Genomic DNA, 27,910 nt, shown 5'->3' with positions numbered 1-27,910 from the left:
ATTGATTTTTATGGTCTTAGTCTTGTCTTGGTATCTGCTTGTCTAGGTCTCAGTCTGGTCTCAAGAGGGTCTGGCTGCAGCCCTCGAGCAAACCTCTACGCTGGGGCATTCGGCTGGAGACCTCAACGGTGGGGCGAAACCTCCTCGCCTGGGCATGACGTTCATTGCCCAAGCCTATACTGGGGCGTGCAGCATGTTAGCTGTTGTTAGCATGACCTAGCTGTTGTTAGCATGACTACACCGCTGTGTTTATGACACATTAGCATAGCCCCGTACGCTATGGGTCTACGCTATTAAAACCCGACTGGTTTGGTTTAGGCATTAAAATCCGACTGGTTAGATTTAGGCTTTAAAACCCAACTGGTTAGGTTTAGGGTCAGCCTGTCGGCAAGCAGATAGAGCTGAAATTTCATCGCGGGTAATATACGTCACGCCCCAGTGTAGAGGTCCGCCGGCTCTGGCAATATACATCACGCCCTGGCGTAGAGGTCCAGATTGATTACTGCAACTCCCTTTTTTTCTTTGATCTCCCTAACTAATTCCCTTCATAAACTTTAACCAGTCCAGAATTCTGCCTCCCATGTCATTTCCAGAACCCCATCCAGTAATCACATCATTCCTGTTCTACAGCAGCTTCAATGGCTTCTGGTCAACAACCACAATGACTAAGATTGCTCCTCACTTTCAAAGCCATCCATACCCTCACTCCCCTGTACCTTTGTGACCTCTCACACATAAAGCACACCCTCCTACACTCTGAGATCCTTTTTCTCTATCTGCCTCACTGCACACTTGACCACCGTGGGATCTAGAGCCCTCAGGTCTCCACTTATCTGAACTAGGGCTGTCAGGATATCAGATTTTCACTTCACTGTTATCGTGGACAAAAAATGTCTCAATAACGATATCATCACGATATCAATAAAAATTCAAATAATAATGGGACAATTAATCAAATTTATCTTTAACTTAATTTATGTTGTGTTCTCTCTTTTGGAAGATGAATTACAATCAAAATACCTGTCTAAGGAGGTATTGCAGCTGCTGTGTCATTGTGGAGGGTCATTCTTTAAAAATGCAGAAATATTAATAGTAGGGTTTCTATTTATTCTGTAGCATGTGCTTTTAAGCTTTTCAAAGTAAAAAAAAAAAAAAAAAAAATCTGATTTGGGGTTTTTTCAGTTTGGCAACAAGAATGAAATTTCTACGGTGTGATCAGCAGGGTCAATCTGTTTATCAAAATCCAAGATAGTTCTTTTTACATTCATCAGTTTTCAGAGATAACGTACTTTCACCAGAGTTAGAGAATTTGGGGGTCATTCTTCGCTATTGGTGACTTTTGAATGTGCTAACTTTTGGGAAAAACATCAAACTTTTTTTCAGTTTTTCAGACTGAATGTTGTTAATGACATGTTAAACCATCAGAAACTTGAGTGGTAGAGCTTAAGCACCCCAAAAATAGAAATTATAGGCAAATGTTTCAGAAAAGACCTTGAGAAAATTCCACCCTGTTAGGGGACATATACATAGGTGTTGCAAAATGTTAATGATATATATACATCGACTAATACACTGTTAAAAAGACGTCAATCTATTGACTAGAGTTTGTATTCTTAATTGTGTTAACATGAAAATTAAAATAGCTATTATTTAACTAGAAAATACATGTTAGACCAATAATGTGCACCTCAATATGACCAAATATGTAATTGTAAATTAGCAGAATTTGCAATTTGTTGTTGGCACAACAAAGTAGGAAAAAATACCCATAATGCAGTTCTGACATCGATCCACGAGGTCAAGCACGCGCGTGCGCATCTTCTCCCTCACTGGACCTTAGCCCTTGGTGCGCAAATTTGAAAACGGAGACTTTTCTGGAGGAGTCTTAAGAACTAAAGGAGTCTGGAATAAACTTGATGAAGGAAACACCAATATTCAGAGGTAATGTCATTTTAAACTTAAAGTTGTGACTTTAATTCTTTAAATGTTCCATGCAGCCCATTTTTAATCTAAACTGAATAAACCGAGTGACTGAAGAGCTTGCTAGCATTGTCTAGATATTAGCTTAAGTTAACCGTCAAGCTTCAGGCAGTGAAAAGGAATAAGTTATGACCATGGTAGCAGGTATGACTTTTGTGACAATTATCAGTAGGTTTTAAGTTTTATCTACAGGTTTTCAGTTTTGTTTTGTTTTGTTTGTTTTGTTTTTTTGCGTAGCTTGGTGGAATAGTAACTAGCCAGCAGCTAAAGAAAATGCCAGCTCATAGCCTGGCTAACTGAAATGCTACCTGAGGGTAGATTTCTGTACCTTTGTGTCTGTGTGACAGAAAATGTCCTCTCAGTACACTTCTGTTCCTCTACAGTCCCGACGGTTCATAACGGCGTTGGTTAGTTGGTGTCCAGTAACTGAGAGCTTTAGCTGATTATTGTGTTAGATTGTAGAGAACTGATGAGTAAAGGGCCTCACATGTTATTTCAAATATCCCCTTTCATGCTGTTACTGTTTTAAATCGGTTGTTAAAAGTTTCTTACGTCTTAAAATGAATGAAACTGTAGTTTATCTGGATCGTTTGTGACGTTACTTGACGTAGCTGTGATGACGTCATTGCAGCGGTATCCCTGTTTACAGAGGTGTGTGCAGACAGGTGAGCTGACTCTGCCCTTTGCTAGAAACTACACCAGTGTGGTAGAAGGCTGATAAATGTACCGCTGCTTTGCTGCATTAATGGTTCAGTTGTTAAATATGTGGGTCTGATCGGAGTGTTCTGTCCACCGTCGGACCGTTAGCAGGCTATCAGTTGGCGTGTTTGTTTACCTGTAGGCTAACGTCACTGATATGAGTGGAGCTCCCTCAGGAGACTGTGTCAGAGGAAAAGGAGCCGGTGCCGTTTGTCTTTTAACTTCCTGCTCATGCAGTGTTTGTTTATTGGTCGCAGATTCTTTTTAATATTATTAACCGTAGCATTTGCACGGACTGATGTTACGTTGTAAATAGCGACTGTGTTAATCAGTGACTTTCAGCTAGACGGATGTTAATAACGGAAACTTTCCCCACAAATTCGCTCTGTTTACCCTTTCTCACCCAGTTTATATCAGAAGAGTGCTTTCTTTGTGTACTTTAGGCCAAACTATACCGGTTGGGACAGATTGAGTCGTTTACACCGGCTGAAAGTCCGTGATGCATTTATGTAAAGCAAGTAAGTCACTGGTTAACACGGTCACCAGTTACACCACAACAGCAGCTACAAATGCAAGCTGCCATATCCCATATTTTTGATTTATTGGCCAGATCAACAATGTTCCAATCAGTAGTACTGTTAGGTGTTTAGTTAAGCAAGAAAAAATATCACCTATACTAGTACATGGCAGTTTAACCCTACGTTTTCGAATGAAGTGATAAATTAACCTTTAATGTGTGTTGTAAAAATGACAGTTCTCTCTCCCTTTCTGTGTGATCATTCTTGTAGGTCATGGAGAAGATGGCAAACAACAGTCTGGCATCACAAAAACACTTGGTGTCACAACTCTGTTACTGGTTCATTCAAGAAGCAAGCCAAGTTCAGGCCAACAGTATCTGTAGGACAGTAGGACCAGATCCTGGGGAATTCTTCAAGAAGCCTTTGGCTTGAGAAGGGTAAGTTTTAATGCAAAAACATCCTTATGTGTCTGGAAAGATATGGTCTATATTTTATGTATATTGAAAGATATCGTCTCATCTTAATAGAAGGTGGATTTATTGTTGTTTTAACTACTAATTAAAATATGTAAGTATTCAAACCCTGAATTTACACCACACAATTAAACTACTTCACTGCAAGTATATGTCTACTTAAAAAAAACTTACTGATGTAGGGGTAAGATCAGCAAAACACTGAAAAGTACATGTACACATTAGTTATAATGGTTCCTAGTGTATTTGTAAAAATGATATTCTAGAGCCATCATACTGTGTCATTAATCTTCATTCGTAATTGATGTTATAGAAAGTAAAGAAATTCACATACTTTTAGCACTTTTTATACACTGCTGGGTAACTTAACCCACAGCAGTGCATAATATTTTATTGGATCAGTATAACTATATATGGGTATCTTTTGATATTGTGATTTCAAAACATCACGAATAACTTATTGTATATATTTATTTTATCATTTGATAATGAATGTTTATTTTGCTTTATTATTTTGTTTTAGATACCTTAAACTCTTGACAAAGTGGAAGGAAGTTAAAAGAAATTTGGGTACCAAACACCAAGAGTTTCCTAGTGCTGCAAGAACTTGTTGCAGATATGTGTCAGGGGTGAGTGGATTGATATAGCTGCATGTATTTATTAGAAATGTTTTTTGCACAATTACATGTAACTGTATGTTTCTGGGACAAGGCTAAAGCCCAAAACACCAACACCAGACCACTGCATTGTGTTATATGATATGATACACCTCAATTGCCATGCCATCAATTGTACACTTCAACAACAGTAACCGAAAGTAGTTCTCTCAGGTAAACACTTTGCCAGCTGCAGCCAGCTGCACGGGGAATAGAGCAGTGGCTTAAAATGTTCCGGTACTGATAGAAAGTAATGTGGGCGGTCGTTTGGATGTGGGTTTGACAGTGCCAGTGTGTTTTGGGCTTTTGGTTGCCAATGGTTAATTCATAGGTTCATCTATTGATTGTTTTCTAATTAGTCAGTTTATCATGTGGTTACGTTGGCATTAAATAATTACCATAACATCTAACATTGATCTTAAAACAAAACCTCCAACATAAAAATAACAAAGGATTGAAATTATGTCAGTGATACAAATGTCCTTGTGATGAATATAGATTATTACCATAATAATCATAAAAAATGTTCTTGTAATCTTTCACTTTAAAATGAAAAAAATAAATTGCAACAAGATAAGTTTTGCCTTTTTAAATCCTGGCCAAATCAGTTGCATTTGCATCTTTTCTAAATAAAAATTCCAGGGCAAATAACATAGTATTTCAGCCTCTGATAATGGCAGTCTAATTGGAGTCAGCATTTGGTGATTGTGATTATTTATTTGTTAATTCTAGCAGGTAGTGCATTCTCTATTGAGAACCATTTGTATGATCTACATATGGGATACCAGAAGATGAAACCAGTCCTCTCCATGGTCAAAGGCTAGATGCAGCAGACCTTTGCATGGTGGCAAAAGGAGATCCCAGATGGCATGACAACTGATGATGCACTGAAGAAATGCCCTTTCCTAAGTCTGGCTTCACATGTAAGTGTCACTAGTTGTGGTACTTCAGTCTGCTTCCATCTGTTCAAAGCACACAGTCTGTGTTAATGTAAGCAAACTTAGCGCTTTTAACAGTACAAGATAATGGTGCAAGAAAGATGTTTCTGAAATTATCTGGTTCCTACTCTCTTTGGTAAGATGATGTGGAAAAGAAGTTATGAATCTTCCCTCTATCACTTCTTTCAGTTTTAAGGAGAGGTTGATGTAATCCATCCATTTGCTGTGAACCTGTGCCAGTGCCAGTGAGAGGGCTGTAACCACAAACATCTGAACGTGATCAAGCTGAGGATGAAAATCTCCAATGGCCAAAAGTACTCTATGGCAACGAAACACTGGGATTTGGTCTACCAGGTATTTTGCTATTTCATTTTGGATATAAGTAAATTATTCAAGCATATTGATAATATGGTCTGTTTGTATATTAAATAATAGTCCTGAAATTATATTTAAGTTTTTCATACATGCTGATACAACAAGTAGCTCAACACTCTTCCAGTTATTTATTGGGAATCCCCAGAGGTGTTGCATAGTCTGAATGTCTCAAAGGACCTTTTTTTGTTGTTTCTTACAGATATTAACCTCTGTGCTGTGTTAGTCCTGCTGCCCCATATCTGGAGGGACTGAGGACCATTTCATTACAGTGGAGCAGGTATGGTGTTAGTTTTTAATGAAAAGGAAGATGTTCATGTGTCTCTAACTTGGAAATTTTTAATATATATATACACTCTATTTTTGAGAATCTGGAACCTAGACAATAAATCTGGGTCTGTGCTATTTACATTTGCTACTTTTGCTTCTACATCATTTTGACTTCTGTTTTGTTTTTGTATTTTTACAGTGTGAACGGGAAGTTCCTACCCAGCTTTTACCCTCAGTCAACAATGTCCAGAAGATGTCCATACCAGGAATGTTATGGTTTCAATCAAGGTGGACTATATGGATCTCTGCTGAGGAGCAGGAGTTGAAGATTGGGTAACTGCAGCCCTCTGCACCTTCATTGTTTTCACCTAGGTTTACACACCTTACATGAAGATTACACACCTTCTTTAAAGGACTTCACTGACCATTACTGGGATTTTATCTGCTGTACTGAAGCATACAGTTGAAACCAGAAGTTTACATACACTATATAAAAAGACACAAACTTTTTTTTCTCACCGTCTAACATTAAATCAGATTAAACTTTTCCTGTTTTTGGTCAATTAGGATTACTAAAATGATTTCTATTTGCTAAATGCCAGAATAATGAGAGAGATCATTTTTTAGACAATTTTTTATTATTTTCTTGAGAGTCAGAAGTTTACATACACTAAGATTACCATGCCTTTAAACAATTTGGGAAAGCCCAGATGATGATGTCATGTCTTTGGAAGCCTCTGATAGGTTTATTGACAACATTTGAGTTAATTAGAGGCACACCTGTGGATGTATTTTAAGGCACACCTGAAACACGCTGCTTCTTTGTGTAATATCATGGGAAAATCAAAAGAAATCAGCCAAGATATCAGGAAGAGAATTGTGGACTTGCACAAGTCTGGTTCATCCTTGGGTGCAATTTCCAGATGCCTGAAGGTGCCACGTTCATCTGTTCAAACAATTATATGCAAGTATAAACACCATGGGAATGTCCAGCCATCATACCGCTCAGGAAGGAGACGGGTTCTGTGTCCCAAAGATGAACGTGCTTTGGTCCAAAAATTACATCTCAACCCAAGAACAAAAGCAAAAGACCTTGTGAAGATGCTGGCTGAAGCTGGTAAGAGTGTGTCATTATCAACAGTCAAATGAGTCCTGTACCGACATGAGCTGAAAGGCCACTCTACCAGGAAGAAGCCATTACTCCAAAAGAAACATAAAAAAGCCAGATTACAGTTTTCAAATGCACACAGGGACAAAGACCTTAATTTTTGGAGGCATGTTCTGTGGTCTGACGAAACTAAAATTGAACTTTTTGGCCATAATGACCATCATTACATTTGGAGAAAAAAGGGGGAAGCTTGCAAGCCTGAGAACACCATCCCAACTGTGAAACATGGGGGTGGCAACATCATGTTGTGGGGTTGTTTTGCTGCAGGAGGGACTGGTGCACTTCACAAAATAGATGGCATCATGAGGAAAGAACATTATGTGGAAATACTGAAGCAACATCTCAAGACATCAGCCAGGAAGTTAAAGCTTGGGCGCAAATGGGTTTTCCAAATGGACAATGACCCTAAGCATACTGCCAGACTGGTTACAAAGTAGCTTAAGGATAACAAAGTCAATGTTTTGGAGTGGCCATCACAAAGCCCTGATCTCAATCCCGCTGAAAATTTATGGGCAGAGCTGAAAAGGCATGTGCGAGCAAGGCGGCCTACAAACTTGGCTCAGTTACACCAGTTCTGCCAGGAGGAATGGGCCAAAATTCCTGCAAACTATTGTGAGAAGCTTGTGGAAGCATATCCAAAACGTTTGACCCAAGTCATACAGTTTAAAGGCAATGCTACCAAATCCTAATGAAATGTAAGTAAACTTCTGACTCTTAAGAAAATAATAAAAAATCGTCTAAAAAATTATCTCTCTCATTATTTTGGCATTTAGCGAATAGAAATAATTTTGGTTATCCTAATTGACCAAAAACAGGAAAAGTTTAATCTGATTTAATGTTAGACGGTGAGAAAAAAAAGTTTATGTGCCTTTTTATATAGTGTATGTAAACTTCTGGTTTCAACTGTACATATAACACAGTAGGAGAGTATGGACCCACTTCTATCTTTGTTTAAACTCAATGGTGCATCGTTCTATTTTACATTGCTCCTAATGGCATTGTTGTGTGTGATTTGAAAAGGAAAATATATTATATGTGATTTTTATGAGTGATCTATACACTCATTGATGCTGCCTGGGAAATCCTTTTAACAACAGAGACTTTAAAAAAAGATTAATCAATGGTTTGTGTGCCTTTGCACTATTAACATATATTCTTAAAAAAACGTTTTTGAAATGCTACTTTAAATGTGAATTATGTTGAAGTTATACAGTAAATAATTGAAGTGATCTTGCAATAGCCAAAATATTGCTATTCTCTATCAAAGTGTAATGTAATAATTTTTATGTTAATAAATATTATGAAACTTTTTTGTTTGTTGTAATAGGTTCAAATTTGCCACATAAAAGGTACAAATACCTTGTCACTGTGGTGGTACCTTTAGAAGAACAAATTCGTACCTTTTCTTAAAGGTACATTTTTGTACCTAGATCATTTGGTCCCAATAAGGTACAAAATCTAAGGGTATGGGTACAGTATATGTACCTTTGGGTACAAAATGTAAAGGTACAAAATTGTACCCCCTAAAATTGTACCGTATACTTGTACCTTTAGGGTGCTGCCACAGTGACAAGCTTTTGTACCTTTAAAGGTAATAACTGAGCACCATTTTTCTGAGAGTAAAGTGAAGTGAAGAGGAAGCTGTTGCACCAACTTCATCAGCTATGATGCAGAACATGCTGTGATTTTGGACAAGGCTGTTGTCCTGGACGATGGGCCAGATTTTCAAGTGTTCCTTTTTTTATACAATGAATGCCTTCATACCTGTTATGGTATTCCTCTGGGTAGGCCTGTCATTCTTTACAGTGTTATCACCAAAGTGTTACAGTGTTGCAAACTTAAGTGAAATAAAAGTATGGAAACACCATTTAGGATTGTGTATTTATTGAAATGCAGGTAAATAAATAATGATCGTGCAGTGAATTAGCTTTTGCTAGTTATATGAATGACGCCATTGAGCAAATAAACATGTTTATATTGGCAAAACGAAGAATTAATAATAGTGACCAATTACAGAACAACGTAAATGTAATTGGTACAACGTTGAAATGTCACTTAGGACAATGACAAAGCAAATCGTTGACACAATTCAAAAATCTTACTGCAAAAGGTTGCCTTAAAATTTTGAGTTTTCTCAATTATTCTTTTTTAACAGTGTGCTTAGCTTTTTGTAGACCTTTTGTGTCCCCTCTTCCATTATGCTAGTTTTTTTTTTCTTTGAGTAATACTAACAAATATATTGAGCGGAATATATCTATTTTTAGGCAACGTATTGTTTTTGCACCAGTTTTTCCCAAAACAACTTAAAAAAATGAGATTTTTCCCAAAAAGCATGTGTATGCTGTTAATCATTTTTAACTCTACAAATTTACATAAACACATGAATAACAATCAGTGTACTTCTTACATAATTTAAAAAAAAACATGTATCAGCAATATAAGATAATGTAAGAGAGGTAAATGCTGTAAAAGGAAATGAAAATAATAAAAGCAGTTAAAGCATTAAAGGGTGATTTAAGTGGCAAAAAAAAAGTCTAATTTAAGAAGATTTTAAGGAATGTTTGAACATTACTGAACAACAAGTTCATTAGGAACTGACTGATTAATTTTTAATTAATTAGCAAATTGTTTGAACATAATTTACTGATAATGAACAACAACTGTGTTAGGCTTATTGTCTGCACACAAGAGATTGTGATCAACTACTTGATCACAACTATGGAATACAGGATTGATGTCAAGCCAAGTAAAAGTCTTATAACTGATTATAACTATGTTGTGTTAGTTTTGTTGAATATTGGTTAATTAAATTAACAGTTTAAATGGTATTTGAATATATAAATATCAGCAGTTTTATGTCTTTCGTGGCATTTTATGTCAGATTTTCCACCCTGTTAGATTCAGGTTCCACCCAGTGATGATTACATACCTCACAGGGTGAAACCTAACTGGGTGGAAAACTTTACAGCAAATTAGCAATTGCTATGTCAGAGAGCAGAGTTATGCTAGCTAACTTTGCACAGATAAACAATATTTTAATACAAATATTGAATCAAAAAAAAATTTTTTTTTATTGATTTTCTTCCATCATAATTGAGCCTAACAGGGTGCAAGTTTAAGAGTAGCATGGACAGATTAACAGCATAAAACTTAGAAAGTTGCTTTTCACCTTTCTTTTCTTCTCTAAATTCCCTCCAAGAAGTCATGTCACTTCCTGAAAGAGGACTTAATGGGAAATGTAGGGGTTTTATACAGTAGTCGAAAAACCACAAACAGGGTGGAACTTGGTTCTAGGGGACACACATCTAATTATGAAAAAATAATAATAATACAATTTGTTTGTATTATTTTCATGTATGATTAGAGAGATCATAACTTGACCTGTGCAATAATGAAGTCCTTTATCTATATATTTATTCTAATATTACAATGGTGTCACACTGAAACTGAAAAAAGGTTCTGGGGACATCATAAAAATGAGTGTATGTGTGAAAAAACAGGCATCCAAAATACTTGAAAAATACATTTCTGTACATTATTGTGAGTAATTATTATACTGGAGACCACAGTCTTAAAAAAGTCTTTTGAAAAATACATTTTATTTACTTTGAGTAGAAAATTAAGTGTTAAATCCTGGGGACCGGAAAGTCACCAATAGCAAGGAATGGTATAGACCCCACAAGCCCCCCCATGGCTCCACCTCTGACTTATAAACTTATCCACCACACAAGATTTACATATCATAGTGCCAAAACAGTGTCAGAAATGTAGGGTTATAAACACATTAAATAATTAATAACAGACATATTTCAAGAGCACCTGCAGCAGTTTTTTAATGAGACTTTTCCTGTTAGCTCTACTAAAAGAACCAAGTTAGAGGGCTGCGTTGAGTTCAGGTCTGAATTTAATTTTTGCTTGCACTAAAACTGTTCAAGTCAGTAAACAAGAAACAGTCTAATTTCTTTAAACGCGCACGAAGCTTCAATGCTCCTCATGGCGCCACAGACAGTATGAGCATCTCCGCTGCTCTGATGCGCCTCATGACACACAGGAAGGGACTGGCACAGAGATACTGAGCCATAATACTGTTATTTGAGGGGAAATCCCTTCTATCCATAAAACTTGGCCTCTTTTCATAAAGCATTTAATTTACAGAAAAGGACAGGGACAGAGAGGGACAAAAAGAGTAAAAACGAACTCTCAGAGAGAGCTGATGGAGCGCTGCGCTCTTTGGCACTCGCAAACAATGATCAGTAAAATAATTCCATCTACGGCTTAAAAAACAAAATATGTAGTCTGTAAATATCACACTGATGTTACTCTTATCAATATTGTCCAGTTAAATTAGTCCAGGCTGCCAGCTGCCGATGTTTTTGGAGCGTTGTAGCTGACGAGGATGTGAGACTTTTCTTTCATGCTTCATTCAGTGAGAAAACTTGGTTTAGAACAGAGAAAAAAACTTATTTTATTATAATATTATAATTTCTCAACCTGAACGCAGCTGTCATTCCGTGTTTTACATGGATGGTCAGACTTTAAGAGGAATTGGACGAGCATGTTGTGGGTGCAGGTGGGAGGGGGGGATGACACACACGCACCAGCAGGTGTTAACAGTCAGGAAATTAGGGGGAATGGGCAGGTAGGGTGTTAGCTGTCCGACGCAGGGCTCTAGCTCTACATCCTGTCCGTTAAGAGCTGTGTGAACGAGGAAAAAAGAAAACTTGTTTTCTCTAAACATCTTGCTGGGCTCCCAGTGTGCATGGGCTGGGGGTTGCATGGAGAGAGAGACAGAAAGCGGCAAAGTGAGGCTGGACGGTTTTATGAATGAGGGGCACAGAAGTTAGAGGGGTGCAGGAGTTGATGATCTGCTACATTGACGGACTTATCAAAAATGTTCAGGGCGCTGGAGTGGCACTGGATCATTTACACGATATTATCATATGCACATTTTTAACACGATATTGTAATTTTATTTTTTAATACCACGATTATTGTCAATACCGGTATACCGCGACAGCCCTAAGATCTCCCTTTCACCAGAAATCCGCAACATCCAACTCGTTCCATGTTCATATCCCCTCACAAAACCCATCTTTCCTTTTTAGAATGTATATTTTTTCACACAAGAAGCAGTGAAAAATATATGTTTAGCCTATTGACCTCTGCCTGTAAAAGTGCTATTACTAGACTCTGGTTGCTCCCTGCAAGATACAGGAATGGATTGATACTGTGAATAAAATTTATGTTATGAAGAGATCACATTTTGTTTGCAAATGCAGAAATATGTCTGTTACATTTTGGACGGACTGGGTTAAATGTGTCAAACCTATTCAGACAAATTTGTGCAGGTGACCATTTAAGGAGCTTGTGGGGCTATCTAATCTTAGCAAATTACATTGCTATTCTAACTTTGGTATACTTTTCCTCCTCTTAAGACTATTCGTTATATGTAAGTGGCTAATATTGTGTGCACACTTTACCTCTCTGATTTTGTGCTTCGTTATTTATACTTAAAAAAGACTGATTTGCAGAGAAAACTAAGGTACCTCTTCATCTATATGCTATGTATTGATGTCTGCCTTTTAGAAATTAAAACAAAGAATTCTAAAAGAAAAACACATCTTTGTAACATATTCAGTCTGATTGTTCTCTCTTTTTAGTCAACCTTCACTGTTTTTATTGGATTTAATTTATATATGTAATTTATGTATGTTGTTTCAGCTGGTAAAGTTATCTTGAGTGCTTTCAAAGGTGACTATAAATAAAATGCATTATAATCATCACTATAAAAATAAGGCCCTTCCAATGCATATCGTGTTCTCTTATATCCACTGGCAGACAAATTTAATATTTCTTTAAACTCAGGTGAAGTGCATCTAAGTTGGAATTGTGCTACAGTCACGCCCTTGCATAAGGAAAAGTGACTTCATGACATTAATAACTATATGCCTATCTCCATAATTAACTGTGAAGCCAACCTTGCCAACCGTGGCAAAATAAAACATTTTGAGTGCGACTTGTGTCCTGTTTTTTCACAGATTTTTGCAACTCCTCTGCTTTGCACACAGTAACTTCCCCATTCACTGTCTTGATTGGTTCACTAACTGGAATGTGTGTGTGTATGTGTGTGTGTATATGGTCTTTGAGGCAAATATGACAGGTGGTCTAATAAATTTGTTAAACATATAAGTATATAAGTATATATACTGTATATATACACATACATAGCACTGGTGCTACAGAGGTTGACAATCTTGTAGCACAGAACAATTTTTTTTTTTTAAATTTATCTAGCATTTATTTGACATGGACACTGTAACATTGATGCTGTGAAATTTAATCATACACAGGTCCCAGATGCACTGCTGTAAGTGTTTATAGCAAAGTGCTAATTTTCAACACCTGTCCATGGGAAGCTTTTAAATTAAAAACCTGTCGCACAATATATAAAATGTTTGTTACATCCCTAAAACCAACATGTAACCAAAACATATGCTCAGTAAGTGAAATTACTTAAAAACAAATCCAAAACAGCCTAAGTTAAAGCCCTACATTAATGTCTACCAAAGCTAACAGCCAGCAAAGAAAAGAGATGCTGTTGGTTCATCTCCACATCCAGACACAAAACAAGAGCAACCTGCAGGAAGCTGACTAACTTTATAGAAGTGTTGGTGCTTGAAGATAATTAGAGCAGTATCATTTGTAAATCAGACCTTGAGATAGAACAGACAGAGGAAGAAATAAGCTCCAGCCATGCTGCTATTTGCTGCTGTAATCTTTTAGTTTGTATTCATCATTTTTTAAGCTTTAAGCAGTACCAGCAGACAGCTGAAGACTTTTTCTGTGTTCATCCTATTAACTTAAACTTTAATGTGTTCTAGAGACTGAAGTATTAAAGTTATCAAAGTTATTGTATTGTATTGTATTGTATTGTATGTTTCTGTGTTTATCCTAAAACTGCGTTTCAAGGACTTAAGTGTTCGGTCTATGCATATTTATATTGGTATTGATATTGACTAAATTTAATTTGTAAATATCTCCATATTGTATAAACCTCGATATTGTTAATCCTAGTCAAACTAAGAAAAAGAGTAAAGTACAAGCTTTATGTTCTTATGTGGGCCTTTTTAATGGATTTCTTGCAGGTCAATTCAAAAGAACCAAGGGCAACAGCTGGCCCACAGGCCATAGTTTGGACACCCCTTATTAATTAACTGATACTCAGCAAAAGGAAAATATTTGTAACATTATTAGAAATTCATTAAACACTGTTAGAGTTTGGTCCATATTGTACTATCAAACTGGGGTTTGTTGTTTATACAGCTAATGTAAACAAATAAATCCCTCCTTTCTCTCTAACAGTGTAATGACAACATTAGTACTATTGGAATTAAATGGTAATTAAAACAAAAATATCTGTCACCAAATCGTGTCTTCACCCTCACAATACACACAAAGTTTATGCTGTCTGTCTGTCTGTCTGTCCGTGTCATATCAGACCTGTATGCTACATTCAGATGTGTATTAGCTTGTTAACCAAACAGCAGCAGTTACAGTATTAGTTAAGAGAAAATGCATCGTTTTATACATTAATATTTGAACAGAAGTTTGCGCAGACTGAGCGCTCTGTCCTCTCACTGACAGCCAACACACCATCCGTGTGTATTTGGAGAGGACGAGGAGAACAGAGAAGCTAGCAGATACTCGTTTTTAACATCGTCCAGCCTACCTGCCTCAATAAAAAACTTGGGATTAAAGCAGTGCTCCTCTTAAACATGACACCCACCTGTACTGCTTCTGCCCTGAGCCTGCCCCATCTATATGAGCTGCTGCAGGGCACTTTCTCGCCATCGTATCTGCTGTGGAGCGTGGCCGCTCACACTCCAGATGCAGAGGATTTTGCATGACGAGAGGAAATAAAAATTAAAGGATTAGGCATGAATTTCAAATCTTAAATCAAAGTGGAGGGAAGTTTTTGTGGCTGGTAAAACTGCGCACCTGGCATGCACGCACCTCTCTCACTTTGTCATTGCACTGGGAGGGAGCATAGGGAGGGAGGCTCAGCAGACTCATTATTCTCTGCTACTCTGCATAATTGGTTGAAACTGCTTCACCACGCTGCTGCATCGTGCTTTCAGTCATGAGTATGATGGTGCATTCCTTCAGAACTCACATGTCCACAGCTTTTTGCGTAGTTTAGAGAGTCAAGTCATACCAGTGTATTTACATGTCAAATTGTGTACCTGGTATGCAAAATGCATACAGGTTGGCAGGTCTGCAAATTGTTCAATGACCACAGCTCTTTCACAACTTACCAATGACATCACATCCAACTCAGACAACATTAAGCTCACTGTTGTATAATTTAAAGACCTGATCACTATCTTTTGTTGGACAAACTTCATGACATTGGACTTCCACACAGCCCATTTCTCTGGTTTATTCTCATCTCCATCACAGACACCAGTGTGTCAGATTTTTTGCCAGTTGAAAAAGGCTTGACTCAAGGCTCCTCTCTAGGTCCACTACTGTTCTGAATTTTCATTAATGATCTGTCACAAACCTGTTCCAATTTTTAATTTCAACTAATATGCAAATGATAAGTTATTTACATTTCCAGGGCTAACATTTCTCAGACTCAGACAACCTTACAAACCATCCTTGCCAATGTCCATTACTCAAGGGGTTCTCAATCTTTGAGTTGCCACCCCCAATTTAACATGCACTTGGATTTACTGAAAAACATATAGCAGCATCACAGTAACTCTTTAACGTGACCAACAGACCGAAAATAGTCGCTACATCACATCATATTGCTGATAGTTGAGCCAGTTAACATGTAAACAAATAACACAAACTTTAGGCTATTTTTCTTTTTAATCAAAGAAAACAACAATCAACACATACTAATTAAAGCCTTAACGAAACACAATGGGAAGAAAAACAGCCCATGTTTCATTTTGAACATTTATGTTGCTGAGAGCTTGTAAACATGAAAAACATGGGTATTCCGTGTTGTTTTTGATCATGCATGAAAAGCCATATTTCAAAACGGGCTGATATTTACGGAGTCTTGAAGCTCTGATGTCAGCCGGTGTCGGCCCCAGTGCCTTACATTTCTCAGTTGGTAGAGCTGCTGTTAGGCTTTCTGGTGACTGACCCTGAGAACCCTGCTGCTGCTGCTGACCCAAGTCTGAGATGGAACACTTTTTCTGTGAAGCCATCACTCCATTTTTTATCATCAGGTAGCTAGCAAACTTACTGCAGCTGCGGCCGAAACAACAACACACAAGTTTTTTTCTTTCTCTTTGTTTCTTTTTTCCACTATGTGTCACTGAACAGAATCTCACACACACAGTCTAGATCATTCAAACTCAGTTGAAACAATGAATTTTGGAAAAATAAAACAAATAAAACCACTCCCTGTCTGAAATGATGTAATTTAATATTAACTATGTGCATTTATATTTTTCCAATGATTTGGCGACCCCCAGAAATCATCTTGCCACCCCCATTGGGGTTAGGACCCCAAGGTTGAGATAGGCTGCATTACTCCACAAGAAAAAAAGTCTTTGCTGTTTGGCACAAGATTCAAAAATCACACTCACATAAATGGCTTTATTATCTATCTTGATAATAACCTTGAAGAGGTTAATAAATATAAATGAAGTGTTTGGCTTGATTCACATCTTTCAAGTTTAACATCGACTCTGTCATGAAGAAAATAAACAGCAGCTTAGGTCAACCTTATTTTTCCATCAACTGTTTAACTCTTCAAATCAGGAAAGGGATTGTTTCTAAGCTATTTAACCAATACTGGACGACACAGATGCCATTTATCAAAACACATCAGAAAACAATCTCCATTCCATTAATGTCATTTACAACAGCTAGTGTGGATTTATTTTAAAATGTCTATACAGAACCCATCATTGCTCAATGTATTATTCTCTATACTGGTTACTACCTAAATCTAGAAGGCATTTTCACTGGTTGCTGTTTACATTCTGATGAATTTACCCTCCTTATCTAAAAAAATAGCCAACTCAATATACAAAGATCACAGTATGACCAACACACAGACAATCCCTTTACTTTGTTCCAAGAATAAATAATGATTTTTCTCTTCATCTCTTCAAAGAAATTTTTCTTTACACATCTACAAACACTCTACTCTTAGCTTTAGTTTTGCCATTTTCAACGGAGAACTTGTGCTTTATGTCTGTGTAGCCATGTTTTCTGTAAGGCTCTGTTATGTCTGTATTGTATGCCTCACATAATGTTCTGTAATAACTTTACTGTAATATTTCTCTTAAGGTTTTGTAATGTCTGTTTTGTACTGGTTGAATTGCAATGTTTCTGTCTTGTCAGTATCTTTCCCTGGGACCCCCTTGAAAATGAGATGATATCTTTATCTCAAGAGGCTATCAATGAAATTTCAAATCTCACCTGTAATCTTGCAAACACTCCATACCGCTGATTGCCAAAGCCATATTTCTGTTTCTCTTCAGAGCTCTCCTTGAAAATTTCCTGTTCAACATGCCAGTCAAATTCTTCCTCATCTTCATCTTCATCTTTTCCTTCACTTTCAAGGCAGTCTTTTAAAGATTGAAAGTATTTGGTTAGCTACATTGCTGCAAACTCACTACATGTATTTTTTTTTACCATACAGTTTAAATACACATCAAATACATAATTTTCACTTTGCAAACAATACAATAAACAAATTTTACCAACCTGTATTTAAGACCTCCACCAATGGTTTTGCTGAACGGGAACCTTTAGGGGCCAGGAGTTGTGTAAGCAACTGTAATCCTTCAAAGTGTTCTCCAGGTGTTTCTTTGGGCACCTGGACAAAGAAGATACCTACAGAGGACAGGACATGATGTAAAGGTCCAACAACACAACAATACAATAATAAACCTGTTCAATAAAAAAAGGCCTGTTAAGTAAAATACCTGTTAATTAAAATATTGCTCTGATAGTGGCTGAAGGCAACAGCAGTGCCACAGACTGGCTGCCTCCATGCCACACCACATCGTTGCCATAATTCATCAAAAAAAAAAAAAAAAAAAAAAAAAAAAAAAAGTATCGAAGGCTGTATATGTTCAAACATTTCTGAGTTAAAAATCCTTTTTAAGTGGTTTTAGTAAAATTCTAATTTTCTGAGATACTGAATTTAGGGTTTTCATTAACTGTAAGCCATAATCATCAAATTAAAAGATATAAACAACTGAAATATGAGTTTCACTTTTTGAATTGAATTACTGAAATAAAACAACTTTTTGATGATATTCTAAGATTCACCTGTATAAACAAAAGGCACTTTAAAGAGGGCTCCATTTGAAAAAAAATAGATACATTTATCTTGTAACATTTAATATAATCCCATTTGATGATTATACGCAGTATTTAAACACACACTGGTTTTAAACTGTCATTGGGTGACAACGAACATATGAGGGTCTGTCCGTTCTTGATTCCTTGAAGAACCCTGATTCTTTATCATGTGATGACCAAAAACAATTTCTAGCTCCATTTTCGTTGTAGGGATGAACATAAACCTAGCAAAAAAGTAAAAGCAAAGTAAAAGTAAGAAAATTTGCGTTTGGTAGATTATTTCTTTGTTGTAACAATGCTTTTGACAATAAGTCTTATACCATTGGAAAGCCAGTTTATTTCCCTTTAAATGATGCCACATTTTTGAGAAACATACGTGTGGGATGGGCAGCAGAGCTGAGCAAGTGGTTTGCCCCCTTAAAAAATTTGCCAAACCATAACTGCCAATGCCAAACAGCTTATTCTGCCATTGACTCTTCTTTGATGATGTTTGGTGAATAGGATAATTCAAGTCTGAAAAAATGAGATGCATTGCCAATTTAACAATTTATTCATTTAACAAACAGGAGCCTCAGTACCGTGTGGAAGAATAATGCACAGCCACAATGGCCTGTCACCTAATTGCTGTGGGATGGCATCTCATTCTTTGACCAGTATTGATAATTAATAATGCTGCAACTTTGTTTTGCTGAACACCAGCTTGAAGATGCCCCATCACACAGGCCCTATCCAGATAAGTCTAATGTGGCATGCCGATTCTTGGAGCAGACACCTACTGAACACTTTATCAGGGCCCATGCTCACAGGTGCTGACAATCAGGTGCCAATCAGAAACTCTCAGCACCTGGGGGTACCAGAAGCTCAAAACAAGAGTCAACAGCAAAATAAGCTGTGTGGCATTGACAGAGATTTGGCAAATTTTTCAAGGAAGCTACCCATTTACTCTGTTCTGCTGCTCACCCCACAAATGCATGTTCCTTGCAAATGTGGCACCATCTAAAAGGGAAATAAACAGGCTTTCCAGTGGTTTAAGATTTGCCAAGAAGCATTTTTACAATAAAGAAATTATCTACCAAACAAAAATGTCCTTACCTTCAGTGCTAGATGTTTTTCCTCTGATCTTAACATTTTTTGATACATATTTCAGTTTGGGGGTATTCTCCCTCAACTTCCATACATCACACCTAAATCCCTTTGCAGGTGCATACTAGTAATATTATCATCTGCTAAAGCCATATATTATCCCTAGTTCAGCTGGTTTTACCCTCTGCCAGATTAAGTCGGTTACAACTTATGAAAACCTAGCATCCTGTTCAAAATTGATAAAGCCAGCTCAGAGCTGAGAGAATCCTTAAGGGCAGCCATAGAATGAGCAGGTAATTTTTCAACACTAAATCAGAGGGAAAAGGTAGAAAAACAAAAAACTGTGCAAAAGTTTCATGTCAGAAATCAGCAATTTATCTTCCTCTGAAAAATCAAGTAATTTTCAGTGAGACAAATAAAGATGTCAGGCTACCATAATCACTTAATAATGTATACAAATGGTGCTGTGTCAATTTACAGCAATGCTCTATTCTCAGCACAGCTGGCCACAGATGGTAAAGTGTTTCTCTGGAGGACAGCTGCTTTGTCCATCTCAACTACTGTACTAGCTGCACTATTTGGTAGCACATAAACAGAACTTTAGCACCATCTTTTGTTCGAGGTGTAGAATAAGAGGTAGGCTACAGCTGCTAGTGAAATACCACTGCTTCTATTGTCTTTTCACTTATCCAGTGAGGGCAGAGGAGAGCTCAAAACAAGCTCTTGACTGCGGTATCAAACATCTAGCCATGCAGTAGCTACTGGGTAGTTTGATCCTTGAGCCCCTACTCTTGGTGTGTGCTAGGGGTAGCAATCTAGGTGTGTCATATGCAGTGTTGGGAGTAATGCGTTACAGTAACTCCATTACTTTTTCTGGCAGTGTAACGCGTTTCTTTTAAAAATCATTAAAGCTGTTACAATTACTGAGAGTTTAAATCACTCGTTACTCGTTACTTTTACAGCTGACAACTCGTTGATGAAGGTTAGAAAGCATCCAGTTCGGCGGACGACGTGACAGGATTGTGAGTACATCAGCATCCTGTGAGAGAATAGAGCCTATGTGGATACACACAAACACAGGCACTGAAGAGCTCACACACATCGTGGCTGAGCACTTGAGCGTGAGCTCTCTGTCTTGGAAACACCAGTATTACTTTTCTCTCCTCCGGATAAAGGATGAAAAAAAAATGGGAAGTAAACTCTCCCACCGCAAAGAACAGGTATTCCAACCTTATGAATTACTGAGTTAAACACACGCTACAGCTAAGCTAGTTTCCAGAGAGCAAGAGAGCAATTACTTGCCCAACACTGGTCACATGGCATGACGTGGGGGTCTGGCACTAGTGTGTTTTTGTTTGTGCAGTCTACATCAGGTTAAACTGGCATGTCAACTGAAGCACTCACATTCAACACATCAGTTGTTAATGTATTTACGGATACTCTTCGAACAGCATTTTGTTTTGCAACTCTAAATTTAAAAGAAATGATGGCTTACCATATGGCTTTACAGTCTATTTATATGTTCATTACAATTAAAATGGACTTACCTTTATCAATGTCAAACTTAGCTCTCTCTCTCCCATCTTCCACTATTTTCCCAGGAAGAGATAATCTGAAAATCACATACATGCATTCACACACGTGCCACAGATAAATAGAAGGCTAATGCCCCAATGAATAGATCCTGTGATGATTTCCATCATAAAACTTGTATTAGCCTGGCCTAACAGTCCACTAAATTACCAAAACAAGTCATGTATTTATTTTGTAAACAACAATTTCACACAGAAAAGAAGGGAAAGACTACAATGTTGATATTAATGAAGTTGTGTCAGAAATTTTATTTAACTGTGTACAAGAGTAGGTTATTAATAAACAACTACATGACAAACAAGTAATGTGCTCTTGCTTTGTAGTAAAGCCTGACCGATATGGGATTTTTGGGGCCGATGCTGATACCGATATTGGGGGGCTAAAAAAAGCCGATATATGATACATCGGCCGATATCCAATATATTGGCCGATAACCGTTATTTTGGCCGATATATTAAATAAGAACATAGATATACACAGGATATATACAGTACATGAACAAAAATGTGGACATGTGAATAACCAGTTGCATTTATCTTTGTTTATTTCACAATGATGCAACTTACACAACATTAAAACGCTGTATAATAGTCTTATACTGTAGCTGTGGACCATATGAAAGAGGAAAATGATAAATGGAGAGCCTTAAACCGTGTTTCCATCAGGCGGTCCGGTTTGATTCAGTTGGGTTTGGTATGGTTTGGTACGCTAAACCCCAAAATAGTTTGCGTTTCCACAAACACCAGTGCTCTCACTTGGGTGGGCGGGGCTGTGAAAGTATGCATGTTAAGTCACAGACAGCGTGAGTCAGCTGTTCCAGCTGCAGAGTCATAGAAAGGATGAGTGACAGAAATCAGACGGGAATAAGCAGTAAACAGCTTTATTTCAGCTGAAAGTGCTTTTAAAAAAATAACTACATCTTAATGATGTTAACCGCTGTCAGTAAAGATCCTCAGCTGATGGAATACGTGTACAGAGACGGTTTGAGTCATAACACTACGTTAATATGTGAATATATCTGGTCTAGAACAGTTTATACGACAGAATATGAAAGTTTAGAGCTGTACTGTGAGAATTCGCCGCATTGAAAATAAAGTAAAAGTTCAGCTGGTGTTAAAATAAAGCTAGATTAAGTCAGAAATCTGGGGTGCACTGATCTCGTTTAAAAGTAGTCTGCAGCCTGAAGTTTTACGAGCCCGTTCAACAACCACAGAGCGATGTTTTCACAGGTTATCTAACGTAAGACATAGATTAGTAACTAGTTACAGATGAGAATGAACTGTTCAAAGGTTTGTATTCACAAAACCTCTGCATTAATTCAGTTTCTCATCCATCGGGGATGGATCTGGCTGATGTGAGCCTTCAGGTTCTGCTTTGTGTACTTAAAATCATCCAGATAAACGTCAGGAAACTTGATTTGTGGCCAGATACCAATATCCATAGACTAGGAAACAGTTTGGATCTCCGTCGAGTCCAAATATTTCCCATTTAGGCAGATACAGGTCCATTTTTCTCCCGTTTTCGCCCGCTTCTCACAGCAGACTTCCGTCTTTGAAGCCTGGAGGTGAGCAGCTAAGTTGCGCGCTGACATAACGTCAGTGCAGCCCCTATTGTTGTGTGTGTAGCTCCACCTTTTTGGTACGGGTAGGCAAGATTGGCACCCCTACGGAAGGGTGCCGAGAAGTGGGATGGTACAGTTTGGTTTTTTTGGGACCCTTTCTCTATGGAAACGCCAAAAAAAGTGAGCCATACCACACCAAACTGAGCCGGACCGCTCGGTGGAAACGACCTAATATTTACATCGTTGTGGCAAATATGCACATAGAATATGTTTACAATGTGTTTCTTAATAACCCTGAGGAAGGCCACAAGCTTAAATGTGCCTGTTTTATAAAGTTGTTCTCTAAAGATCTACTATTAGCGAAACTTTCCATCTCCACACTGGAAGAATATGTCACAGGAAAGATAAACACCATATGAATGCTTTTCTGGTCTGTGCTTTTCAAAATAAAAGCCCGGTTTAGCATTTCTGTGGAGAAACTCCATTCACTTGTACAGAATGCTTTTAGTTTGAATAGTTCCCGAAACACTTCCTCTGTACACTAAATGAAGTAGCTTTGAGAGCAGGGCTTTGAGAGCAGGGCTTTGAGAGCAGGGAGATGCGGCTGACAAGCAGAAAACTCATGCCCTGTGTGAAAGCCACACCGGCAGGAACCGGAGCGACACGCATGGCACATGCAAGCCACAAAACACGATCCCAGTCTGAAACGAGTGTTAGTCCTCTTCTCTGCTGCAGTCGAACTGCATGAGGACGAGGCTGCCTGTGAGTGCTTAGGGACGGAGAGGGGCCCACGGCTGCAGCACTGCTCAGTGAGGAAAGCAACAACGATACGTGCTTTTATGTCAAAGTCTCCAAAACTCTCCAGAAACACCAGAAAAAGTCGCTAGATTGGTTGCTAGTTGCTTTTTTGAAGAAGAGTCGCCAGAGGGGTCTAAAAAACTCGCTAAATATAGCGACGAAGTTGCTAAGTTGGCAACACTGAGTGAGGGAGAGCTGCTGCTGCACTTTGCGTCTAAGGGGGAGGGGCCAGCCTCAGGCTGAGTTCAGCATGGAGACACACCACAGAGCGACAGGAGCAGAGACAATCCCCGCAAAAAAAGTTAATATATCAGCTACATATTGGCCGATGTTGATTAATCTGTGAAACGCTATAATTGGCCTGCCGATAAATCGGTCAGGCTCTACTTTGTAGAACAGCTTATCTGAGACAACCTGACACATAGATCCCTATTAAAACCCTTTAAGACCTGCAGTAGCACTGGCACTCCCACTCTATTTCTATTTTTAACCGTAGGTAGAATTGCAACCAATGAGAGAGAGCAAAACCGGAGGAGGAACACTAACTACCACACGCTCAATGTGTCCCAGAGTACTGTTTCCTTTCAGAAATAGCCCTCTTTCTTTTGCAGAAATGTAGTAAAATGCGCACACATCAAAAACAATATACTTCATTATTATACAGACCGCTGCCTTTCACAGCACTTCCTACTTTTAGTGTACATGATGCCGTATGATGACGTATGTCTGCACGAACCTATAGAGTTATTTTCTTGCAGGTCACGAGTAGCACTTGTTATTGTTTCAACATGGTCTTCTGCAAACATAAGTATGCTCAAAAGTATCTGGCACACTTACAGATCTGACTGCACAACTGTAAATAGTTCACTTCTTATAAACATGCTGTCTTTCTGCAAATAAAACAATTTCAATTTATCTTCGTTTTTGCCTTCTATGGTAGGTCATGAAAGGTTAATTTTGTTCTGGCCAGTGAGGTTCTGTAAACATATTAAAAAGGCCATCGGTAAGTTCTAGACTGAATAGATCAATAAGAGACAGAAAAATCAATTATAAGAATTCAAAATTTATTTTGAATCTCTGATGCCAGTTGAACAACAGAGTACAGTGCCGTGAAAAAGTATTCGCCCTCTTTCTGATTCCAGATTTTTTTGCATATTTATTAGAGATGGGTCAAAAAAATTGATTCTTAGATGAGCTGATCCGATCAGCCAAGCCGATCATTTATGTCAGTTGCCGTAAATGGAGCACAATTTACAACAGGCCGTAAACACGCCAGTAACAACAAAGCAGTGGTAGAATATTAGCTTTCCTGTGTTAAAAATATCAGCAGTGTGGAAAAACTTCAAACTTAAAAGCAAAAACAGTCCAACAACCACTTGCAGCATCTGTAACATGACCATGTCACAAGGTGGTAACAGCAGAGCTGCCTTTAACTCTACAAATTTGATCCGTCATCTTCGATCAAAACATGCAGCGGAATACGGAGACTTTAAAAGAACAACAGAAAAGGTGGTTGAATTCATCGCGTTGGACAACCAGCCCGTCTCCGTGGTGGAGAAATTGGACCTACGTTATGCCCTGCCGTTTCCATGTTACATTACTGACACTGCTTTACCAGAGCTTTACAACAAAGTACGTGATAGCATGCTAGAGAAAGGCAAATTCACTGCTGTTAGCTTCACTACAGACATTTGGAGCTCAGATGTTTGCCCCATGTCACTGCTGAGTTTCAGAAATAAAAGTGAGAGGGAAAAAGTGATGTAGCAGGTCTTAATCGCACTTTAGAAATTGCAATGACATAACAAGAGTGCCTTGTATTTGATATTTGGGTTTTATTCCAGTGTTAATGTTTTGGTTTACATCTCAGATTAAGCTGCTACATTTTAATAAGGATTGTTGTTTTGAATCTGTATGATTCATGTTTTTGATCCTATTCAAGTTAAACTGTTTACACCACTTTAAAGTGGAGTTGGGATGTTTTTAATTCATTTTTTGAGTTCAGTTATGTTGTGACTAATAGAGTCAAGTTAACTTCTAAGTGGAATTATAATATTTAAAATTCATTTATTGAATTCATATGTTATTGTGGCTATTGACTCTGTTATACCACCTCTAAGTGAAACTGAGGTTGAGTTCACTTTTTTGACTGCTCAGGTCATTCAGCTGACCACTTTAAGTGGATTTTGATTGACTGAATACTAAACACTGCACTAAGTGAATATGTAAATTTATTTTTTGACATATAATCAAAGTGAAACAGAGCTATTACACCATTCTGAGCAGAAATGTGATTTTATAGTTTTTTCTGTAACATTGATGGTGTAATTGAATTGGACAGGAGCCACACCGTATGTAAGCTCTGTCATGCTAGAGCTGGTCAATATGGCCTAAAATTGATATCCCGATATATTTTTGCTATATACTGATACATGATATATATCGCAATAGTTTGAAATGGCCTCTCAGCAGCTATATTTAATTCGTCCCCAAATGACACTAGTTTGGTGATAAAAATAGACTGTTCCATAGGATTTTTAATAAAATTCTTTGCAGAAAGTAAAAATCAAAAAAGTAAAATTTAGCAGTTTTATTTTGAAAAGGACTTCATTCAATCTTTTACTTATAAATCAAAAATACATAAATCATGAAATACTTGGTATTTTAAAGTGTATGGAAAGTCCTGAAATGTTTTCTGTGTTGCTTGCTATTGCTGACTATAAAATGATTATTTTCCTCATTAAGGGTGAAGCAAACCAACACAAAACTCACCAATCATGCGTGCAGTAAATGGCCAAAACCCTGCAGTTTAGTCCATCAGTCAGGTTCACAACTGTGATTATATTAGTCCATTAACTGTGCTGATGAACGCTGGACCAGTTTCTGACAAGTTCATAACATGAGAGCGTCTTTAGACCTTATTCAAGAAAATCTCCTGTGTGATTATGGTGGAAAAAGCTTGTCTGGAGGCAGGAACATTTTAACTTCTCGTTGTCAGTGTTTTGAACTGTAAGGCTGTAGTTGAGAAGAAGTGGATCACATTTTTCTGCTGCTGAGCCGTCTTCTCTTTAAAATGTACAACTCTGGCAGGAAGTTTTCAGCAAAATGCTCGCGCCCAGGCAAATCTCGTATTCTGGGTTGTGTCTTTTCAACAACACTGGGCTCGTGTCTTTACCGACGTGTTGTGTTACTGCCGCCGTTGTCTCAGAGACATCTTGCAGCGTACCACGTGAGTTCGACCTCTTCCTTTTCAAAGTTGAACAACTGCTCAATGCTGCAGATCCAGCATTGTTTCTTGCCGTCTCAAAAGTCAGCGAACTCCCCGCTAACTAGCCACACTGCTCTGTTTACCTTCCTCTTTCCTTTCTTCTCGCCACTGATGCGCATGTGCAGAGGAGTTTTCTGGATAGGCGCAGGAGAGAGAGTGAGCTCTCTGCTGTGAGAGATGCGTTCAGGGACAATGGGAGAAGCGAAACTCCAGTGAGAAATGCACGCTGACGGCTCAAAACTTCCACATGATTTATACTCGGATATTGGCGATATAGTCACTTTATACATCGTGGGTGGCAAAAGCCGGGATACATCGAGTATAATGGATATATTGCCCAGCCCTATGTAACGCCAAATAAAAATACTTAAGGAACACAACAAAGATTGAAAGCCATATAGTTCACTTTAACCCAGAGGAGGAGAAAAAACCACCCCAGACACTGTTGCTAAAAGTGCCTCTGCTAACCAGAGAGCAGTCAAACATATCCTAACAAAGTTTCCAACCTCCTTGGAAAAGGTGAAGCAAATCAACAAGTCCATCCAACATTTATTGACTAGGATTTACGCTGTACTTAGTTGTGGAGAACCAGGGTTTCGAGCGCTGCTGCATACGTTGGAGCACAGTCATCCCAACGCTTTACAATGAAACCAAAACAGGTCATGGCATCACTGATGTAAGCAGGTCAGATAGCAGTAATGTGCTGCTTGGACGTCAATTGCCTCCAAATTTTAAGTAATGATTCCGCACATTTTATCTCTGATGACTGGAAGCTAATGTCATACGTGCCCAAAGCAAGAGCAATGAATGAGAGGTGAGCTGCACAGCCCACGTCTGCAAGGGCTAAGAAGGAAGTAAAAAAGTACTGTAGCACACTTGCATCTGAACATTTAGATCAGCTCGTTCTTACACAGAATCTTGCAAATTTGCCCTTCAGTCACTCACAGCAAACGTTGCCTAATGTTTGCTGTGGGGTTTTTTTTTCTCGAGTTCCTGAAGCCATGAACCTCACAAGCTGTTTTGGAAGGACGTTATTTTTTGTCCTCTTTTTCAAAGAATTGTTGCAGGCCAAAGTCTTATTAATTTGTGACTTATGGCAGCCTTTTGTTAAGCTAGAGTTAGTTATTACAACATAGGTCTGAATGGACTATTGTTAAGTATTGCTACATAATTTTATATTCCATCGTTTTCTGTAA

General features: G+C 38.0%; 1 protein-coding gene and 1 long non-coding RNA gene across 3 annotated transcripts in view; one reads left to right on the top strand and one right to left on the bottom strand.

The window, feature by feature from the left end:
- The window catches only part of shq1 (SHQ1, H/ACA ribonucleoprotein assembly factor), an 82,622-nt gene that overhangs the window by 31,948 nt on the left and 22,764 nt on the right, over window positions 1-27,910 (bottom strand). Inside the window, exons 3-5 of one of the 2 annotated variants that reach the window (XM_041794973.1) lie at window positions 21,045-21,109; window positions 17,812-17,940; window positions 17,524-17,672 (exon numbers count right to left, since the gene is read on the bottom strand). In XM_041794973.1, coding sequence (XP_041650907.1) covers window positions 17,524-17,672; window positions 17,812-17,940; window positions 21,045-21,109 — 343 coding nt within the window. The remainder of the gene's footprint in view (window positions 1-17,523; window positions 17,673-17,811; window positions 17,941-21,044; window positions 21,110-27,910) is intronic. The other variant, XM_041794974.1, reaches the window with a different exon arrangement.
- LOC121514721 lies at window positions 5,214-5,920 on the top strand. Its single transcript, XR_005992324.1, has 3 exons — window positions 5,214-5,249; window positions 5,454-5,618; window positions 5,839-5,920. It is a non-coding gene; the product is annotated as an uncharacterized LOC121514721 (long non-coding RNA).

Source organism: Cheilinus undulatus, linkage group 9, assembly GCF_018320785.1.
Source record: "Cheilinus undulatus linkage group 9, ASM1832078v1, whole genome shotgun sequence".
Taxonomy (NCBI): domain Eukaryota; kingdom Metazoa; phylum Chordata; class Actinopteri; order Labriformes; family Labridae; genus Cheilinus; species Cheilinus undulatus.
The sequence above is the reverse complement of the archived record's forward strand: the minus strand, read 5'-3'. Positions and strand labels throughout refer to the sequence as shown.